Below are 21,479 nucleotides of genomic sequence, written 5' to 3'. Positions count from 1 at the left end.
AACATTCTTAGTTGCCAAATACATTGTGGAAGGGGCATTAAAGAAGGGCACTAAAGCCTGGGCCGTACTTTTCACTGTGTGCCAACATGCCAAGTGTTTTTCTCCCATGTGGTGTTACATGTGTACTGCAGTGTACTAGCTGCGAATTTAAAACTCCAGTCCTGTACTTCCAGCTGTGGTTAAATAAAACTTATTTTTGCCTATGATGTCACTGTTTTAAGATGGATTTCCATTCAGATACAGGAGCTTTAGAGTAGTAGGCCTGAGACAGAATGGTCTACATTTTTTTTTGTGAATTAGCCCTACATTTCTTTATCTCTCTTTGTGGAATTTTTAGCTTATAAATCAAAATTTGGTTTTGTGGAGAATGGACACGGGAGACATCTTATTTCAATTTCCATGCAGAGTACCTTGTGTTAATGGGCATTTGGTTAGAAAATGTGAACTTGAGTTCTTGTTGATCGCAGCAAACTTTAGGTAATTTGTGTGAAGAATAGAATGTCTAATTCAAAGGCAATCTTACAATCTTTTGTTATATACTTCTACTTGATAGTCAATTGAGGATGAACTTTCTTGGAGTTTACAAAGCTGTTCTTTCGCTACCCTCTGCTGGACATAAGAGAGGAGTCCATGGGAAAATATTTGTGTTTCAATAATGAAAGAAAATGGTAGATGTAGAGTATTTTTCTTTTTCTACAATGGCACTCTTATGAAAGATTGTATCTAATACACTATATTATATAGGAATGAAGGTGGAAAAAAGTTTGTGCCCCCCTCCTTTTTTTTTGTTTTTTTTTTTAATATTTGTCTGGTTTCATTCTTCAGTGTGGGAACTGCAAGCCATCCTGTTCCCGCTATGTGGATAATTAAAGAAGAATAATAATAATTGCTGATAGTGCAGCTGGGTCTTGAGTAAGCCAGGGAGTGTTTGGGGGCAAGGTTAGGCTGGGAAGCAGCCTGGGGAGTGATTGTTTATAGAATGGAATTTATAGTGACTGAAAATGGTCACTGCAAATGATGTAGTTGCTGTTTGGCTTCATGGCTCAGACCCGTATCTGTAAGCAATATATTACCATGCTTGAGTGAATAAAGGGGAACTAGTTGTGAAAGTAGTGTGTGAGTGTGTGTGTGTGTGTGTGTGTGTGTGTGTGTGTGTTTAGCCTCTTTCTTTACAGACGCTGCACTTCAATATTTTGAACATGTTCTAGAATAAGTCATTTCTAGTTTATAGAGTTAGAAACGACAAGAAAGACTAACAGCAAGTTTCTGTGGATTCTTCAGCTGAAAGGTAGCTGTTGGTATAATGTCTAACGGGCTAGCTTTTCTAATTTGCAGTGATACCAATGTGGTAACACTGCATGGACAGTGTTACCAATGTGGTAACACTGCATGGAGTCCTGAAGTGGAACACATACTTCATACTGTGGAAAATTTAGATTGGGAACTTTATTATCATTCTGCATCTTTAGCCTGAGAATAAGCAGTCACACAAATTCTTGATGTATTTATATTGAACTTATCAATATACTACTGTTTTTGTTAATCAGTTTTCTGGAAGCAGTGTATTTCATTTTAGCCTTTAGCTCCATTGCTCTGCAAAGATGATTTATTGAGAAATATAAAGCAATTTGTATATAAAAAATACTGTTTATTGTGGTGTGTCTAGTTGGCAGAAAGAGTGGGAAAGCTGTTTGACAAACAGTGGAGGAAAGGGGAATGTGGATTTTGCCATAAGGAAAAGAAATATTAGTTCATAAATTTCAAACTCATTGTCTTGTTCACAGAAATGTAGTCATTCTCTATTGTTTGTTTTATGTGTTTGACTGTGCCAACTCTTAGGAATCTGGAGCTCAAGGTCTCTTGGATTTTTTTAAGCCTTTCTCATGAGGCCTGAAAAATGTCTCATAACTTGGTCCATTTTATTTCTGAGATGGATATGTTGCCATACTTCTGAGACTTTTGAGTTACCATTTAAAGAATGTTCCCTTAGCTTTCACATTGCCTTTCTTGCTTTTCCACCTGAAAGTCCACCTCTGCATTTGCTGAAGGTATATGTATATGCAATAGTGTAAAGCTGTGGGTGTATTAAATTTCTTACTGTATCTAAGTCAGTGAAACATAAATTTAGGTCCTGGGTAAAAACACTCTCCTCCTCCCTGCCCTGTGAAACCCACAGACCTTGTATTTTTTTTTTTTTTTTCTCTCCTATTTCACTATGACCTGCAATGGTACATAAGTTATAGCTCTCATAAGAAAGACTTGAAAAAGCTTCAAGCAGTGCAAGAGAAGACACATTCCTCAGCTAGTTAACAGTGCTACTGGCTAAAATTTAAACTACTTTTTGTCCTATATGACTACATGCTTCTTAATGTCTTACCCTTACTTAAGCCTCTGCTTTCTAGTGTCTCCACAACAGGCATCTAGGAATTCTAGCTAGTCTGACTGTCTTGTATATCCTCTAAGCATTTTACGTAGTGCTACCTTTGTGGTGGCTCCAAAGTTCATGTTTCTCCAGAGACAAGCTTATTGTCATAATGGACTTTCTGAAAGAACCTTTCTCTTAATTGTCTCTTGAGCCATTATATTATTCAAGTCGAATTTGAAGGCTGGACTTAGCTCATTATCAGACCAAAGTTATATGAATATTTATGTAGCCCTCTGCAGGAGTTAGTAAAAAGTCACAGGTTAATCTTGTCTGTGCATGAATAAAGTAACAGTATCAGTTCATGAACTGTTGCAGCGGTTTGCCAGAATCAAAAGGGACATCAAAAGAATTGTTTGTAGTTAAGTAACTTTATAGTTACTAAAAGGTTGTTTATTATCCGGACAGGAGATGGCTCCACCTTACCATGATCAAGAATCATCAGTGTTTCTAACAGTAGGTCGAAATGGTCAGCACATCTCCCAAAGATGAGTTTAGATCTGACCTCCTGATTTGAATTATACAGAAATGTTTTTAAGTAGAAAAAAGAAGGATCTTAATCTGAATATGGAAGCACACAAGCAGTGTGGGTGGATGATGATCCAAATAGAAGAGACATGTGTCCTCTTCACTTTAACCTTTATCTTGGCTGAGAATTTCGGATAGGGATTGAATCTCAGCCATGGGGAAGTGTCAGTATCCTGACAACTTGTTAGTAAAATGAAACTGAAAAATCTTGCAGAAGTGGTCTAAGTAGAAGCAGAGAAGAGGAAAAAATACTTCTGTTACTGTATCTATTTCTGTTACTGTATCTAACCTTAGTAAATATACTTTTATATTTTTCCTGTTTTTTTTTTTGTTGCTTATCTGATAAAGGGTATTTTGATGTACATGCAAATGTCAGATGATTACATTTTCATGGCTGTGGCATCACATAAATGTAGGATACTGAATTATTCTTTCAGTACATGGTGCCCCAGTATTCACAAATGTGGCAGTACTTAGAGCAAGTGCTGAGGGTCTGAGAAAAGTGAAGCCGCAAAGGCCAGTTTGGAAAATGGTGTTGCAAACTGTTAATGTGCAGAAAGTATCTCCTAGAAACCACATTAGCATTGACGTGTAACAGGACACTGGAAAAAGTGGCTGAACCCTAAAGGATAAGAGATGTAGCATTGTTGCCTGGCATTGAAGTTTTCATAGTGATTTTTGTATGCTGTTTCTCAAAAGTCGCAATTCTGTCTGTGCTGTAATGGAAACATCCTAGATATCTGTGGTTTTTAATTAAGACGGAAATTGACTGAACTTGAATATCTCAGGAAACTTTGGAGATTGCATGGTATGGAATACCCCTTTGGCTAGTTTTGGTCCGGTGTCCTGTCTCTGCTCCCCCTTGGCTTCTTGTGCCCCTCCTCATTGGCAGAGCATGAGAGACTGAAAAGTCCTTGATCAGGGTAAGTGCTACTCAGCAACAACTAAAACATCGGTGTGCTATCAGCATTGTTCTCAGACTAAAGCCAAGACACAGCACTGCACCAGCAACTAGGAAGAACATTAACTCTATCCCAGTGAAAACCAGGACAGCTCCCCAGTGTAAGAGAGACATGGATTTCCTGGAGCAAGTCCAGTGAAGGGCTATTAGAATGCATAAGGGTCTGAAGCATCTCTCAAATGAGGAGAGGCTGATGGAGCTGGGCCTGTTCAGCCTAGAGAAGAGAGGGCTCAGAGGGAATCAGATAAACATATATATACATATCTGAAGAGAGGGTGTCAAGAGGATGGGGCCAGAGTCATCTTGGTGGTGCCAGGCAAAAGAGCAGGAGGCAATGGGCATAAACTAAACTGCCAGCAGTTACACCTGAACTTGAGGAAGAGCTTCTTTACTGTGAGGGTGTCCAAGCACTGGAATAGGTTTCTCAGAGAGATTGTGGAGTCTCCTTCACTGGAGATACTCAAGAGCCATCTGGACACAAGCCTGGGCAATGTGCTTCAGGTGACCCTGCCTGGGCAGGGAGGTTGGACTAGTTGACCTCCAGTAGTCCTTTCCAGCCTAAATCATTCTGTGAAACCAGAAAGTAATCCCATTTGACTCCCAGTTGAGAGACTGTGGTTTGGTGTCTGTGGCCTGCAGCCTTTCTTTATAACTTGTTTTCATACAGCTGCGTCTGTCTAGACAGGTGTATAAAGTTTTCAGACTCATATGGCTCAATAAAGATACAGATGCTCACCTTTTGTCTGATACAGAGAGGTTTGCCTGGCTAACATGATTCTGGAACCAGTGTCTTTGCATTTGTCAGACAGGAACATCATCCCATTTCTCTTTTTGGAATTTTTAGTATGGTATTACAGGATAGATTCATACCTGAGCTTTCTCTCATAGTGCGTAGTGGATTGTTCTCACTAGTAAGGCATGCAACTTCTCATTGAGAAGGAAAGTGCATATGGGTATCAGAAGAACTTGTTTGAACCTTTACTAGCAAAACAGCCAATATTTTCTATGTAGTGGGTGGGGTTTTTTTGTGTTTTTTTTTTTTGTTGTTTTTTTTTTTTTTTTCAGCTATATTATTCCCAAATAAAACTTCAGACTCAGCTTTGAAGCCGCATGCAACTTCTGTGGCTGATGTGTACTTGCATAAACAGTGATTCCAAGAGCAACCTGGTCTAGTGGAAGGTGTCCCTGTCCATGGCAGAGAATTTGGAATGAGATTATCTTTAAAGTTTCTTCTAACCTAAACCATTCTATGGTTCTGTGATCATGGCGGCTTGAGGAGATAGACTCTAAAGAATTATACCAAGAATTGACACCTATATGCTGTTTGTGTCGTGGTTTAAACCCAGCTGGCAATCCAGAACTACGTAGCCGCTCGCTCACTCCCCCCCCTTCCTCCCGCTGCTCCTGGAGGAATGGGGAGGAGAATCGAAAGAATGTAACTCTCAAGGGTTGAGATAAGAACAGTCCAGTAACTAAGCTATAACACAAACAACTACTGCTACCACTGTTAATAATGATAAGGGAGATAAGGGAAAAGAATACAACCGCTCACCACCTGCCAACTGATACCCAGCCTCACCCGGGCAGTGATCTAGCCCTTCCGGGTAACCGTTCCCAGTTTTCTTTACTGGGCATGACGTGCTGTGGTATGGAATACCTCTTTGGCTACTTTGGGTCAGGTGTCCTGTCTCTGCTTTCTCCCAGCTTCCCCTCCTCCCTGGCAGAGCATGAGATTCAGAAAGTCCTTGGTCAGAGTAAACATTACTGAGCAACAACTAAAAACATTGGTGTTATCAGCGCTGTTCGCAGGCTGAAAGTCAAAACCACAGCACTGCACCAGCTACTAAGAAGGAGAAAAATGACTGCTACTGCTGAACCCAGGACAGTTTGGGAGAATTTAATTGCCCCAGTTTTTTGTTCTTGCAGATGCCCTCACTCAAGCTGTTATTTAGCCTTAATTTTTCTTCTTGGGACTGAAGAAATCTAACATTTCTAGGGGGCTCCATTGGAAAACAGAAGTTAACCATTTTGATAGTGCCTTGCATCTCTGGTTTCAGCTGAAGAGAGGCTAAGATGAAGGCATAGTTCTACTTTGGACTGGTGTTCAGGAAATAAAATAAGACTTAGAAGCCAAATGCAGTACAGAGCTTGTGTATTAGTTATTGTGCCTAAAAACTTGCAGAATCACTTTGTTTTTCCATTTCAGTTTTTGCTAGGAGAGTAGACACTTGAAGAAGCCAGTCAAAGACAGAAAAGCATTTTTACTCTTGAGGGTGTGCAGTAAAATATTCTCAGTGAAGTTTCTATTTCTTCATTTTGTTTTTTAAAAATTACTTTTCCCACTTCTAATATTGTGATAGGTATCTTCCTCACTATTTCCTTTATTCTTCTCCTCAAACTTAGAATTATTTTACCGCTGACTTTTATAATGTTATTAAAAAAGAAGTGAGATCCACATCATTTACATTTATTGTTCACTGACCACTTTTTCTAGGCTGTCAACATTCTTGTATAAAACCATCCATTGACAAATGTCAATCTGTTGGAGGATAACTAATGAGTTCTTCCAGACTGAAGCAGGAGGTAGTTTGCAAATTTTTTCATTAAGGGCAAAAGGTAGTAGGAGAGCCTAAATCAAGCAATTTTGAGAATAATCTTAGCAGTATCAATGTACAGTGAGAGTGTTTGTGCAAGATTTGTGATTTTTTTTTTTTTTTTTTTAATTAAGTATATTAAACAGATTAAACTCCTGGGAAGAGGCAAGGTTTAAGCTTTTTGTCAGACCTTACTGTGAAGTAAGCTTGGTAAGCTCTGTGCTGTTGCCACTTTTCTCTTTACTAGGCCTTCCGTGGACATCAGTTTCAAAAGTCTTTCCTTTTGTGTGTGTGTGTGTGTGTGTGTGTGTGTGTATGATTACCCAAAGAAAGTTTCAATTTATTGCCAAGAGCTTTTATTTTAACATCTGTTAATGTTTCTCTTCTTTTAAACATTCAGAATCAAGATGCAATCTTATATGCTACTTTGTTTTACTTTTCCAAAATCAGTAACATTGATTGTATTTATATAACCTTAAGTGTGCTTAGGATAAATGAGTTTTTAATATTAATTCCTTTTTCTTGATCTTCCTGATTTAACTTGAAGCCAAGAGATGTTTTGAGATGAATTTTTCTTTTAAATTCAGCTATCAGTCAAAGTGAAAAGATTTTATTGATAAAAAGCAGTGTAGTTAAGATTGTATGTGAATTTCCATTATAGCAGATGTGTAGTTACTACTTTACTGGTAAAGGTATTTTTTCTTTATCTGAGCATACATATCTGGTGATTGCTTTTGTGTTTATTGTAACTTGAAAGAAACGTTTTCAGCCTGGATCACATTAAAAAAAAAAAAAAAAGTCTAGTAAAAATGGGCACTGCTTTTTGAACTTTCTGTTGGCAATCAAAATTTCCAAGTAGATTCCTGCCATAGTCATTTGTGTTTTTCTAGTTTCCTAAATGTTGTAAGAATGGATAAGAAAGATGCAACAGTTTAATTCAGAGAATCCCATTTTGCTTAGATAATTCATGCATGTACAGATGTTCTGTTGTGTAATGAGACATAGGAACTGACTGAAGAAATCAGGATATTTGTTAAAAGTGATCATGAACGTCTGGTAATTGCTAGACAAAATCAGAATAGTTACGGGTCAAGGAATGCAACAGTAAAAAAAATACTAGATTAGTACTTTAAAACATTGCAGAGTTCACAGATTTTTGTTGTACGGAAACTACGACTAGTTTTGGGCTGCAAAGCAATCTGTCCTGGGCACCTTAATTGGAATTTAAGTGCCAAAGCCAGCATATTTTTGAGGAATACTCTTACCTTCTCTGACCTTCCTCTGTCTTATATTTTCATGTGTCTTTATGTTGTGTATCTAATTATATTGCCTTAGCTGACAACTTTGGTGAAAAAGAAAATAGTAAGGGAATAGGCGAAATATTTAACTTGGTCTTTCTGCCTTTTGGCTGCAGATGCAATTTTCTTAATTGTAAAAAATGCAGAAATAGCATAAGGCTACATCAGTTTCTTTAAATATAAAATAATAAATATTCTAGATATGTAAAAATTATTTCTGTGCTTATTTGTGGGTATGAGTTTTCACAGTTCCAAAGCACAAGTAGTTCAGCCATGTTATCTTGGTGAACAAAGTCCTAATATACTGAACGAATAGAATAATCTTTATGTCATGTTTACTGCATCTCTGGACTTAAGTTTTTCAAAATGTACTTTTAGGCAGCTACAGTGAGAATAAAGAAACTGGAAAAAAACACTGAAGCAGAGAGAGCAGCACATTTGGAATCCAAATTCAATTCAGAAATCATCCAGGTAAACTTTTTGTTAAATACTTTGTAGGAGTTTACAGTAAAACAGTTGAAGTGGTAAAGATGTAATCTTGAAAAGATGTTAAGACTACCTACTTGCTTTAGTGAAAACACTGAATAGGTTTTTTGCAACAAGTGTTAAAGTTGTAATAGCTAATGTATAAAAGGAAACAACAGAAAAATACCTGCTTTTCAGGGAACATTAAAGTTATTAGAATACAAAGATGTTATTTTATTTTCTTATTTTAAGTCTGAGAATTCCCACTAGCATTTAAACAGTGAGGGGAAAGAAAATGTTTCACAATAGTTAAACACTATACTACTGTTTCAATATCTTGCCCTGTATCTTTTGAATGGGCACTTAGAGCAATTTGGAGATAAGAGTGCATAGGTCCAACTTTTCTAGGATTGAGAGCTTGATGCATTCTGAAACTACAGTTCCAAATGTGATTATTCGGAGTACATTCAACTTCACAGTTATAATACTCTCAGTTGCCAGTAAAGATTGATTATATGAAAAAAGTGTAGCATATATACGTATGTAAAATGTAATATGAATATTAAATGTTTGTATTATTAAGCTGTATCACATTGGGTGTGACCCAGTAAAGCAATTATGGATTACTTTAAAAAGCAAGTGATAAAAAGCTGAATGATGGTTGCTTAGTAACCTCCTCCTAACAAACCCTTCACACTGGACTTCTGAAAAACTAAGCAAAAAAATGAAAGTTTGATATTTTTTTTTTCTTATTTTCTGAGTAAGTAAAATAAGTATTGCCATTCTTCACTCAGTTGTTTTCTTATTCTCATCATCTTCTCTGTGCACAGGCACTCAGTTTTTCTAAAGTGATGATTAAACTAGTGGATTTAGTTTTCTTAATTTCCTCTCTCTACTTTTACAACACACAAAGGAACTGGAGGGTAACATTCCTTACAGTAAGAGACTTATCTTTTATGAGTGAATGGTAAGCTTTTCTTCCCTGTTCGTATACATGAACGAGCTTCAAGTGTGTTTTGTGCTGAGTGGAAATACAGCCTTTACTGTTAATTCCATGCTTCCATGAGTCTACTTAACAAAAAAAAAAAAAAATTCCTCTGGAAAATTTAGTAATAGCTGAAAAACGAAAAATCCAGACACCACCAAAGGAAAACAAAAGTTGCTTCTGGTCAGTGTATCTATTTGTTTTAATTTTGAACTGTATGTATTCATGCATTTTTACATGTGTTCGATGCTTTCTGTGTATATACTTCCATATAGAATTACTATAATATAGTTTACCAGTAAAGCAAAAGACAGCATAGAACAGCATTAAAGATCATGATAGTTTTTCCTAACTTGGTTTAATTGCTTTCTTATCACTTGGTAGTTAAGAATTCGAGACCTTGAAGGAGCTTTGCAGGTGGAAAAAGCCAGCCAAGCAGAAGCTCTTTCAGATTTAGAAATGATCAAGAAAGAGTTTAAAGAGGTAGAAAATGCATATGAGAGAGAAAAATGCAATGCCCAAGAGAACCTGGAAAAACTCAATGTGTAAGTTAACTTTTAAATTCATTGTAAAGCGGCAATAGTCAGCTTCAGTACCACTTCTAGTTTACGTTCTTTCTAGTTTTCACTCACTAGAAAACAGTCTGATGCAATTTACCAAACCCAGCCAAAGTTCAGAACCTGGCATTCCATTAAGTTCATATCAGTAACCATACATATTATGAGTAGGTAGAGAAAATAACTGATCTGTTGTAGATTATTTGCCAAAGCACAGATGTTGAAAATAATAGGTATGATAGGGTCCTGTTTCCAGTAGTGTTTGAGAGGAGTGTAGCAAAACATACGTGTCAGGTTTATAAGAACTTTTTGTTTTCTGTATACACTTATTATGAAAACAATACTTTTTTTTTACTTCAGTGAGCTAGATAAATCTTGAAGATTTCTGTTTTGAAGTTGTGTATAATTTATAGTGGATAGTCTTCATTTTCAGCTTTTGAATAATTGTGGAAAGTTTTAACTTTGTAAGAAGGAATAGAAAAAGGGGTGAAGTGTGTGAGAACAGGCACAATTACTTGGGATTCTGATTCCCTTCGTGCTCAGCACATTCTTTTGTGTCTGTGGTAACAGATGGCTTTTGGAAGAACAGCTTTATTATATTCCCCAGACATATAGAGGATGTACAGTACTAAGTTTTCTTCCCTGGGTGAATCAAATAGATAATTGGGCTGAGAAAATGTCAGGAAGAAGAATCGTGTTAGAAGACAGAGAACCAAGGAGTAGGTGAAATAAAAGAAAGTAGTAGGTGAAGTTTAGAGAAAGAGGAAGTTTAAGAGGACTTAAAGCAGGTGGCACACAGTGGGGGTATTGGCAGAGACTAGAGCTAGTAGAATGGATTGGAAAAAGACAGAGGTGTCATCTCTTTTGATCTAGGATGATATGGGTCTGTGCACATAAGTATTTATATTGACTTATTCAAACAAGCGGTAGTGGAGGGCAAAAGTTTTCCTCCAAGTAAGGAGGTTTTTGTGCCTGGGCCTGAGAGAGTCTTTCTATATGCATGGTTACAGAGATGCTTTTAGTAAAATAGTTGAAACCTGTGCTGTATTATAAACACAGCAGAACTGCCCAGTTTTTTATCTTTATAGGTCTTTTGAAAATGAATGTGAATCTGAACACATGGGTTGTTCATTTTAACTTTCGTAACAATTGTTCTCTTGGGAACTCCTCTTTTAGCAAATTTTTATTTTCATGTTGCTACAAGATGTTTTATCTTGGATATCTGTGCTCAGTAGCAATTTTCAGTAGAAGATCCTCTGGGAAGATTCCTTTTGGCCCCTCATGAAATTCATAAAATGTATGGGTTCCTCACGTGCATTTTTTTATAATGATTTTGATTGGTTGATTTTATCACACTAGACCCAGATTGTATGCATGTACACTTAGGTTTTCTTAACAGAGTCGGTCAGAGCATTTAATTCTGTGAATTATAATAGTTTCTCAGATGAGCAGAGACCTGTTACCTCAAGAAGTAGTCTTAAGTAGAGTACTGCATGCACATGGAATAATGCTGCCCAATTGTTAACTGTGTGGAGCTACACTGTCTCTTAGGTATTGAACAGTGTTTCAGTAACACTGTATTTTTTCTAAGCATTTAGCTGAGTGTAATTTGCAATTTTGAGGTTAGCAACAGACATGTGAGTCTTTTAAAGCCTGAATTATTCTGTTATTAGCATGAATATGTTCTGAGAATCAAGGGATGATAATAGATATAAAATGTAAGCTAATTAGAAGCATTCCTAATGGTAGCTTAAGCATCTGTTTAGGAATTTTCCAAACCATTAGAACTTTACAAGTTTTACCACAAGATCTGCCTTTCAAATTTGAAGTTAGTAGTATTAGTTAAAAATTGTGAAAATCCGCAAGAGATAATTTTCCAACAAGTCTTTGAGTTAAGGATACATTTTGGTATTAGATTATTAAAAGAATAAAAAAAAAATTGTTTTTTTAGAGACTGTTTTTTTTTTCTTCTATAGAAATACCAGACCAGGCAATACAGTTCTTATGGTTGTGGTACCAGTTGCATTAGGAGTTTCAATGTTGGTACTTACAGAGAAGTAATACTTCTCTTGTGTTGCTAAAATACAACAAGAACCTTAAACAGCTGTTCCCTTTTTCTTTAAACTGGATAATTCTGTTCAACACTTAGTTCTCAGGAAAGATTCGCCCTGGTTTGTGTCAGTTTATTTTTTGTTGTTGGTTAGTTGGTTTTGTTTTTTTTTTTTGTTTGTTTTTTTTTTCCTGCTTGTTTGTTTTTTCATTTTGTTTTATTTTTTTCCTGGTATGAAAGAGAAATTTTGCTTACTTAAAGCATCTGTTCTCTGTGTTAATTGGACATCAGAATAAACTGTCTAATATCCACAATAGTACTTTTCACTACTTGTAATCATCTGTTGATTCAGGCAATGACTCCTAGCAGCTTCTGCCAACTGAGTTTTTGAAAGCAAATTATCTTCTGTGCTTTTAGAGAATGCAAATACTTCCATGAAAGTTGATGCAGTTAAACAGTTGGTGGTTTTGTTAATAGAGCTTGAAGAAACAGAAACAGCCTGTCCTTATAATTTTGTTAGTCCAGACACCTGAATTTCCAGATTCCCATTTATAAAGATGGGTAGTGAAGGTCAAGCTTTGTCTCAGATGGACATCTGTATACTCAGTTCCCGTGAGGTAATTATGTGTGGTGGGCATGTAATACCTTGTGGGTTCTTGTGCCCTTTTTAGTCTTTGAAGCTTACAAGTATTAGTAACATTGGTGAATATCAGTGATTACGTTCACTAGATTCCTCAAGAGAGAATACAAGAGCCTTTGATCTACTTACCTTTGAAGGCTGTGATCCCTGGACTCCAGACAATGTCAGGAGCCTGGCTTCTTCTTTTAAGCTGTGATTTGACATCCTACCATAATTTCTCTTTCTCTGGAGGAGTCCTCTGGAATTTGTCTTAAGGCCTTAGTCTTTGGAAAGTCTTGGAGGGTTTCATTTGTTGTGTTAGAACGCTTGTATATCTTTATAGCTGGACTTGAGTGGGATGAATGATACCAAAATTGGAAACTGTACAAAGCTGTGACAATTTCTTTTCTCAGAAAAAGATGGTTGTAATAACTAAAACCAAGCAAGCAGGCTTTTCTGGGTTGCATAATTTATTAATAAGCTCTGAACCCAGTAGCTCTATGTAAATTTGAAGCAACATGGGATTTGGGTCTCCATGTGAATTTACTTTTCTTGAAGAGTGAGATCGTGACATAGAATAAATTGGAACTGCTTTTTGCGTGTTTCTGAAAGCTGTGGGAGTAGAAGCTACTTTGGGGGACTGAAACTAGCAAGTTCTTTTTCTTAAGAATAAGAAGTAACCATCTACAACTAAAAGAAAAGAAAAACAGCCGGGCTGAAGCAGAAGCGCATAGATATATCGAGGACTGTTGAAGTAGTCGTTCAGCTAAAAAGATATGTGGATCTATGAGAAATAAGTCAAAGTCAGGAAGTGAAAATATTGATTCAGAAGTTGGAAGAACTTGGAACTGTTCGCAGTACTTTCAGTTAGTGAGACAGAAGTGATAGAAGAGACAAGGAAAGGAGAGAAACCTAGATGTTCCCATTGCTAGGAGTTGCATCAAAGGATAATTCAGGGATTGAAGAGTATCTGTAGTCCAACCTCCTGTTCAAACCAGGATCAGGTATGAGATCAGGTTGCTCAGTGTTTTGTCCAGATAGGTCTTGAAAACCTACAAGAATGGAGATGACAGAACCTCTTTGGGAACCTGTTCCACTGTTGTTAAGGTGGAAAAAGTTTCTCCTTGTCTGAACCTCTTTGGATTCAATTTGTGACTGTTGTCTCTTGCTCTCTAGCCACACATTGCTGTGAAGTGACAGGCTGCATCTTCTTGATAACTTCTTTGTAGATACTGGGGGAGGCTGTTATGCATCCTGAAGTTCTCTCTCCTCCAGCTTGAATATCCCATGTGAGTGACCCTCCCCTTAGCTCACTCCAACTTTTCCCATGTTACGTGTGGTCGTTGTCCTAGAGGTGTTGTAATAAGTGCCAAATAAATAATTAATCACTTCTTCTGACCATGCTACTACTAATGCAGTCCAGGATGGTGTTTGCTGTCTCTACTTGTATGCCATGCTGTTCTGGCTATCTTGCTGTCTACCAAGATTACCAGGTCCTTATTGAGCGTAGCTGCTTCTCAGCCAGTTACCAGCCGTACCACTCTTGCTTCCTAAAATTCGTATCTTTGCACCTATCACTGTTGAATCTCAAAAGGTTAATGCTGGCCTGTTCCTCCTCTCTGGCTAGGTTCTAGGGAATGACAGCCCTTCTCTTAAGTGTATAAATTGTATTGTGTAGTCACCCACCTCCACCGAGTTCAGTGTTACCTTCAAACGTGGTAAAATTGCACTCTTGGCCTAATCCAGGTGATGGATAAAGGTGTTAAACAGATTCTAATCCAGAGTCCTACAGTATTCCACTTATCATCAACAACTACTGTCAGAGGTTTACCATCAAACCATTTTTATTGAAGTTGCAATTCACCTAGCTAGACTGAAGTCCTAACTTGGATATAAAAATACTGTGTGAGACAGTGCCAAAAGCCTCGCTAAAGCTGAGTTATATTTAATCAACTTGCTGTCCTTTTGTTCACAGATCTCTTTTTATCATAGAATGTAACTGGGTTCCTAAAATCATAGAATAGTTAGGGTTGGAAGGGACCTTAAAGATCATCTAGTTCCAACCCTCTGCCATGGGCAGGGACACCTTCCACTAGACCAGGTTTCCCAAAGCACCGTCCAACCTGGCCTTGAACATGCCTCAGGGATGGGGCAGCTGCACCTTCTCTGGGCAACCTGTTCGAGTATCCCTCCTCTGTCATGGTAAAGAATTTCTTCTTAATGTCTAATCTAAATCTACCCTCTTTCAGTATAAAACCATTCTCCCTTGTCTTATCCCTTCATGTCCTTGTAAAAAGTTCCTCTCCTCTGAACAGATTTCTTGCAGGCCCCTTTTAGGCACTGGAAGTCTGCTGTAAGCTCTCTCCAGAACCCTCTTTTCTGCAGGCTGAACAATGCCAGCTCTCTCAGCCTCTCTTCTTAGGAGAGGTGCTCCAGCCCTCTGATTGTCTTCATAGCCGATCTCTTCTGGACTCATTGAGCAGGTCTATGACCCTCTTGTGCTGGGGGCCTCAGAGCTGATTGCAGCACTGCAGGTGGGATCTCATGAGAGCAGAGGGGCAGGATCACCTCCTTCAAGCTGCTGGTCATGCTTCTTTTGATGCAGCCCAGGACATGGTTGGCTTTCTGGGCTGCAAGTGCACACTGCTGGCTCGTGCTGAGCTTCTCATCAACCAACAGCCCAAGTCCTTCTCAGGGCTGCTCTCAATCCATTCTCCATCCAGCCTGTATTTGTGCTTGTCACCTGACCTAGGTGCAGGACGTTGCACTTGGCCTTGTGATTGGGTTGGCCAGACATGATTTAGCCTTGGTAAATCCTCAATGAATGATCCCAGTCACCTTTCTTTTCTTTCATGAGCCCAGAAATTTGTTCCAAAAGGGCTTACTTCATGATCTTTCTGGGACTGAAATGAAGCTCTCTGGTCTATGGTTTCTTGGCTTGCCCTTTTGCCCTTTTTTGAATATGGTTGCAACATTCATGTTCTCCATTTCTAGGTACCTCCTCCAGTCTCTGTGACCTTTCAAAGATGATGAGCTGCCACACTGTGACATTGGCCAGCTTTGTCAGAACCTTTGAGTGTAGGCAAGCTGGCCTCTTCAATTTCCATGGTTTGAGTTCTTACAAGTAAGCCCTGACTCAATCCTTGGTGGTAGCAGTTCTCTTCTTTGAACACTTCTACTGATCATAGGGGCTTAGAAGACCTTGTCAGGCAAAAAAGGTGGAGTGTGGTGACCTCTGTGCTTTCTTCTATAGTCTGCATACAATTACCCAGTCTGTGTAGAAGCAGGTCCATGTTTTCTTTCCTACCTTAATGTATTTTTAAAATCTTTTTGTCATCATTTGCAAACATCAATTCTTGGTGAGCTTTTGGCTTTCCTGACACCATGGCTACATATTCAGGCAATCTTTCTAAAGTCTTCCTTCGATCCCTGTCCCAGCTTCTGTCTTCTATATGCTGTTGTTTGGCCTTGTAGCTTTCTCATGAATTGCCTGTTTAACCATGCCAGGCTCTTTAGGTATCTGTTCTGAAAACCAGGAGCACTAAGACAGTGCAAGAAATGTTTGAAATTTTGGAGACAGTCTGCTGGAGGAAAAATTTGAAGCTACGCCATTCTACTCTATAGAGTAGAATATAGTCAGATATATGGAAAGTTTAGGAGCAACCTTTGTACTTTAAATAAGGGTTGATTATGCAAGACATGGTATAGTCTTTCTGAAGAGAGTTACTGTGTTAATTAAAATATGAGGAATTCATCTTATTATATGTGCTTTAGAGCGTGTATCCAAATGACCATATGAATTTGACTGAAAGCTAATTACAGGCATTGGTAACAGAGAAGAACCTAACCACCTCTTGAAAAGTATTTCTTAGAAGAATGTATAACTTCAGTTTAAAAAATAAAACAAAAAGAGGGACTTCAGAAGCAACATGATGTGCTAACATATGCATTGATTATGTTGAAAACTATGTAGTATAATTAACAAAAGTATTTTTGATAAGTATTCTAATGCTGAAACTTTCCAGATTAGAAAGAGAGTGTATCTCCACAAACAAGCACATGAATGAGAAGATTGAAGAGAAGAAGAAGATAATTCAAGAGCTCTCTGAGATACTAGGGAATAATGAAAAAAACTACAGAGAATTGCAGGAGGAACTTGCAATGGTAAGACAAAAGGCCTGTGGCACTCATTGTTTAGGGTTTTTTAAACATACTGTGAAGATAATCTGCATTTGTTGTCCTGAGCTGTGGAAGAGCTCTGCCATTGTGTTACTCTAATTTTACTGACTTCATTTTGTAGAACAGGAGTAAATACAGACCTAATTTAAAAATATATTTGAAGTGATATACCATGTATTTAACTGAATAGTTATTTGCAGAAAACTTATTTGAGAATATGGTTATGAGTAAAGAGTAACTTCTATTTGCATTCCTAGCAAAGAAGGCAGTTTGTAGGTATGGATTATGATTCCTTGTGGAGAATGTTCTAGCTTTCTACCCAAGCTTTTTTCTTTTCTAGACTTTTATTAGCTACTGTTGTAGGTTGAATTATTTCTGTTTCACGTAACATTTTGGTTTAAGTGCAAGCATTTGACTGTAAAAAATGCTTGAGAATTGCTTATTTGAAAGTGACAAAGCAGGAGGATTTTATTTTTATTTTTTTTAAAATGTGGATTTGGCATTGGATGTATTTTACTACCTTATTTTCTGAAATCTCTCTTCTTTTACATGACCATTTGGGACCTTCCCACTGTCTCTACCCACCCCAGCTTTGACTAACAATTTTTCCATCCTGTTGCATAGCAGCAGGGACAAAGCAAAGATCTTAGGCTCTAGGAAACCTTCTCGCCTTCCATTATAGATTTCCATTTGCAGTATTTCTGTACTTAGCCAATGTAAACTTTTCTTGATACTGGCTTGCAGATTTCTCCTCTTTCTTTTTTGGAGCTGTGAGTACGGAAGGTGAACGTGGTCTTTTCCTGCTGCTGACAGACATTGAACCAATCAGTTCAATGATTAAGAGCAGAGACCTGCATCAGAGGATCATCAGATGTATTGGTGTCTTATGTTCAGTTGATAGAGTTATTCCATACATTGTCTTAGTGTTACCCATTTCCTGGACAGATTGGTAACTAATAAACTAGAGAAAAATCAAATAAAACCACCCTTTTCCTTCTGTGAGAATCACAGCTTCTTCCATGCAACTGTTAATGTATTGAAAGGCCTTTGCTCATGTAGTTAACCTGAAAAAGTTATCAGAAACAAAAGGAATGTGAAGAGACAAAAGCAACTGTCTCCCCTAACTACAATCAGTAATGATTGCTATTTATTAATACAAAATACAATTCCAAGCAAAAACAATCTCCTAGGAACCTTGAGCAGTTGCTGACTGTCTCTATGATACGAGTTTTCCTTTTCATTTTGTATTCCTTTGTAAAATTTATGTTATGCCTGATGAGTTCAGAACAAAATTCTGTTTGTGACCAAGGTTTCTGGTAATGGCAACAATATTAAATGGTGTACTCAAAATGCATGTTACGTTACTGAAAGGTAAAAAGCAGAACAAATTGTCTCCGTTAAAAGAACTGTCTTATTCATAGAGCTGGTTGTTTTAATTGTTTTACTGGAATGATTTCAAACCACAAGACTGTCTTGAACAGGTAATAAAAATACTCATTTTCTGAGGACTTGGATTTGTGGTCCCCTATGGGATTAGATTTTTATCACCTTGGATGGCTTTGTATTTTTCCTGAAGACTTTTGTATTTGTTTGGGAAGCGGGAGTGCCTGTGTGTGGTCTTATTTACTCAGTCTGGACAGCTTTTTGTTATTTTTCTTCCCAAAATTAAAAACCAGATGACTATAGCAGAAACTAAGTGTAGATAATATTTAATATACTCTTATTAGCCTTCCCTACACCCGTACTAAAATTGTGTGAAAATGTCAGTGTATTCTGTTCCCTTACATCCCCCTCCTGCTTTCCTGATCTATTCATCACTTTCTTGTATTTTATACTTGTTAGGCATCCTGAATATGTTCTTTCCACTTCAGTCTGATAATCTTATATTGGTTTCTCACTGTATTGCTATAATGCAAGTTAATGTTTTTCTTTGTAAAATATTTGGGAAATATAACCAGACTAGTGAAGGCTCTTTGTTTTTAGAAAAGCAGACTTACACAGGGACAAAATACATTTTTTGGAAATTTTACATGAAAAAGAACTTTTTTTATTACTCAGTTGAATGTATAGTGAAGTGGTTATGCTGCTTTTAATTTTAAATATCAGCATGTGGCAGAAGTTTGCCAGAAATCTGCACGGATCAAATACGATAGGATCTATTGGTATCAAACAAAACCGCTTATGAATGTTCAGCATGAGCAGGCTCTCAAGATTTCCATTATGTTTTTCTGAGGAAATTGGTCTCAAGCTTGTCTTTATTTCCAGCTAGGGCTCTTAGAAATTTTTAGCTTGAAGAATAGGTATTTGGAAGAATGGTGATTGTGATTCAGAACTTGTTTTAAATTGAAACAGCCCCAGCTGTATTCCTGTCCTGTGGAAAGAAGAGGTGTCTTCAATAGCTTTAAAAGTTACTCAGGATATTTACATTTCTGACACCTGATGTTCTTTAATGCTTAATATCAGACAAGCAAGAGACATTGAACCTTTATTTTATGGGTAACTTGCCAATTCACCAGAATTCATACAAGGAAATTGAAGTCATTAAAAAGAGTGTATTTTAGCATAAATTTCTTGTAATTCAGAAGAACTCTGTAGTCATTTCCTTCCCTTTGTGTAGACACTATCAGGAATAGCATAATTAGTGTTCAAGTAGTGTAATAGATTGCATCCAGAGTCTTGTCTTTTTCTTTGTGGCATATAAATCTTTCTCTTATACTCACGCACACAGTCATGCACTTGCAGGCATCTCTGCTGCGTGTAATAGCCTTGTAGGTTATCATAAACTGAAAGTCAGAAAAGAAGCATTTAAGAATCTTAATTCCTGGATGTAGGCATTAACTTCTTTAATGTAGGCATTCTGTTTTTTAACAGAAGTTTCTTAAGTATTGACTGAACAGACAATGAAACACCCTGAATATTATGATTTTGTTCTGCAAATTCTGTGGGGTAGATTCTGCCTCTCAGTAGCAAAGATGTAAACTCATCTAGATGATTTATTGTCAACAAGCTTTTCAAGTAATAAAACAGGAGATGAAGTTTTCATGAATGTTGCACTAATTATTATTAAATGTTATGTTACCTTGATTCTTGTTTTGCTTGCATTAACTCAGGGGTGGAGTGTTCCTACCCAGATGTGACTTCTGTTATTTTAATTTAAGAAGGCCAGTTATTCTGAAGCATATGCTTAAATGATCTTCTACAAAGAAACCAGTCTTGTAATTTATTCTGCAAGTGGAGAGGTCACTCAAGCTGTGATGTCCAAGTGTTTGAAGACAGGCATCTAAAAAATGCTTTTAAAGTTGCCAGTTCTTGACAAAATTTTCTCTGATGAAAAAAAAAACCCAAACCCCCCAAAACCCAAAGAGATACTTCATCACATTCTTGCTCTGCACAGGTTGTTACAGATTTAGGGGTCTAGAGTGGCTCCATATGAAACTTGAGAATTTTGATTAATTCTATTTCAGGTGTTTAAAACTGAGACACTATGTTTCTTGAGAAATTCTATTTAATTTACACGTGGCTAGACACTTTTAAAAGACCCTCTACAGATTTTGGAAAGCTTTAACTAATATATGAGAACAAAGAAACTCTATGAAGTATTCAATAGCTAGATAACTTTAGCAGAAATAAATGGTAGCCTAAGGAGAGAGATTGTTAGTGAGGGTTTTGTTTTGTTTTTTTTTTTTTTAATAGTGCAGTTTATGCTTCCTTGCTTAAAATGTCTGCCACTGTTCTCCTCTACAGAACATCTCTCAAGTAAACCCCATGTTTTGTTAACTGTGGAGCAGTCATTTGGAGCCTGTTTCTGTAAATGCTTTGATTTGATTCTCTCAAGGTCATGTCTGGTAAACATGCCAGTGCTTTTGTAAAAATACTACCCAAATGCTTTTCAAGGTGTATCTGAACATACATACTGCTTTTTGGTGGCTACGTGGATAATTCTGGCTTTGGCTCTTGCTTGGCCATCAGTAAAAGGGATTTGTACTGCAGACTAAGTGGGTGAATTGGTCCATGTGCGAGAGAGCTGTATAGGAAAATCCCAGTAACTGTAAACAAATCAAATCCCAGTAACTGTAAACAAAGTAGAGAAAGTTCCTTTTGGAATAATGACAGATTGTTGCAGGACTGGACCCAGTTCCCTGCATGATACTTTTTGGTAAGTTTTGATAAGGTTGTTTTCAAAAGGCCTCAAACTCCTGCCTACGTTTGAGATAGAGATGCACATTTGCAGCATCAGGCCATGTGGTCTATTCTGTAAGTGTGCGTAGAGTTAGTGTTTATTTCACTCAACAGTGGCTTTGGGAAAATTAAAAATCAATGGGACTTAATTTTTGTCCTGAAGCAGGTGGTGGAGTGCGACCAAAGTCAAATACTGGAAGTTAAGGAAGGTATCTCTGCAAGCAAGGTAGTAGGGAATTGTCTAGACTGCAAATACCCTACTTCTGTAAGATTAGATAAAACCTTCACAGTGACCATTGTGAGATATTGAAACAGGTTTCCCGGGGGGGGGGGAGGGGTTGTTGAAACTCCATCCTTGAGGATACTCAAAACTTGTCTGAACTGGACTGAGCAACCTAAACTGACTTCAAGCATGGCCCTGCTTTAACTGGGAAGTGGGACCAGATGACCTTCAGGGAACCTGTCAGGCTAAATTATTCCATGATTTTATGGTGCTATGCATTCTTATTAGATATTCCTTATGTCTCAGTGTGAGTGAGGCATAAGAAATTAGCTGAATATGTTCATACCCTTTTGGACTCTGAACCTGTGTCTGGATTTCCAGCACTGTAGTATTACAGTATTTTTTCGTCGATTTCTGAT

The 21,479-nt window shown here is 37.5% G+C and overlaps 1 protein-coding gene across 1 annotated transcript in view; it reads left to right on the top strand.

Annotated features, from left to right (window-relative positions):
• Positions 1–21,479, top strand: part of CCDC171 (coiled-coil domain containing 171) — a 149,963-nt gene that overhangs the window by 19,266 nt on the left and 109,218 nt on the right. The window contains 3 exon segments of the mRNA XM_062609002.1: positions 8,182–8,274; positions 9,638–9,798; positions 16,505–16,643. Of these exon segments, the coding sequence (XP_062464986.1) occupies positions 8,182–8,274; positions 9,638–9,798; positions 16,505–16,643 (393 nt within the window).

This window comes from Pezoporus occidentalis, unplaced genomic scaffold (genome assembly GCF_034315485.1).
Source record: "Pezoporus occidentalis ecotype Australia unplaced genomic scaffold, CSIRO_AGI_Poc_V1 ctg133, whole genome shotgun sequence".
Classification (NCBI taxonomy): domain Eukaryota; kingdom Metazoa; phylum Chordata; class Aves; order Psittaciformes; family Psittacidae; genus Pezoporus; species Pezoporus occidentalis.
Note: the sequence above shows the minus strand (reverse complement) of the source record. Positions and strands in the feature narration are given on the sequence as shown.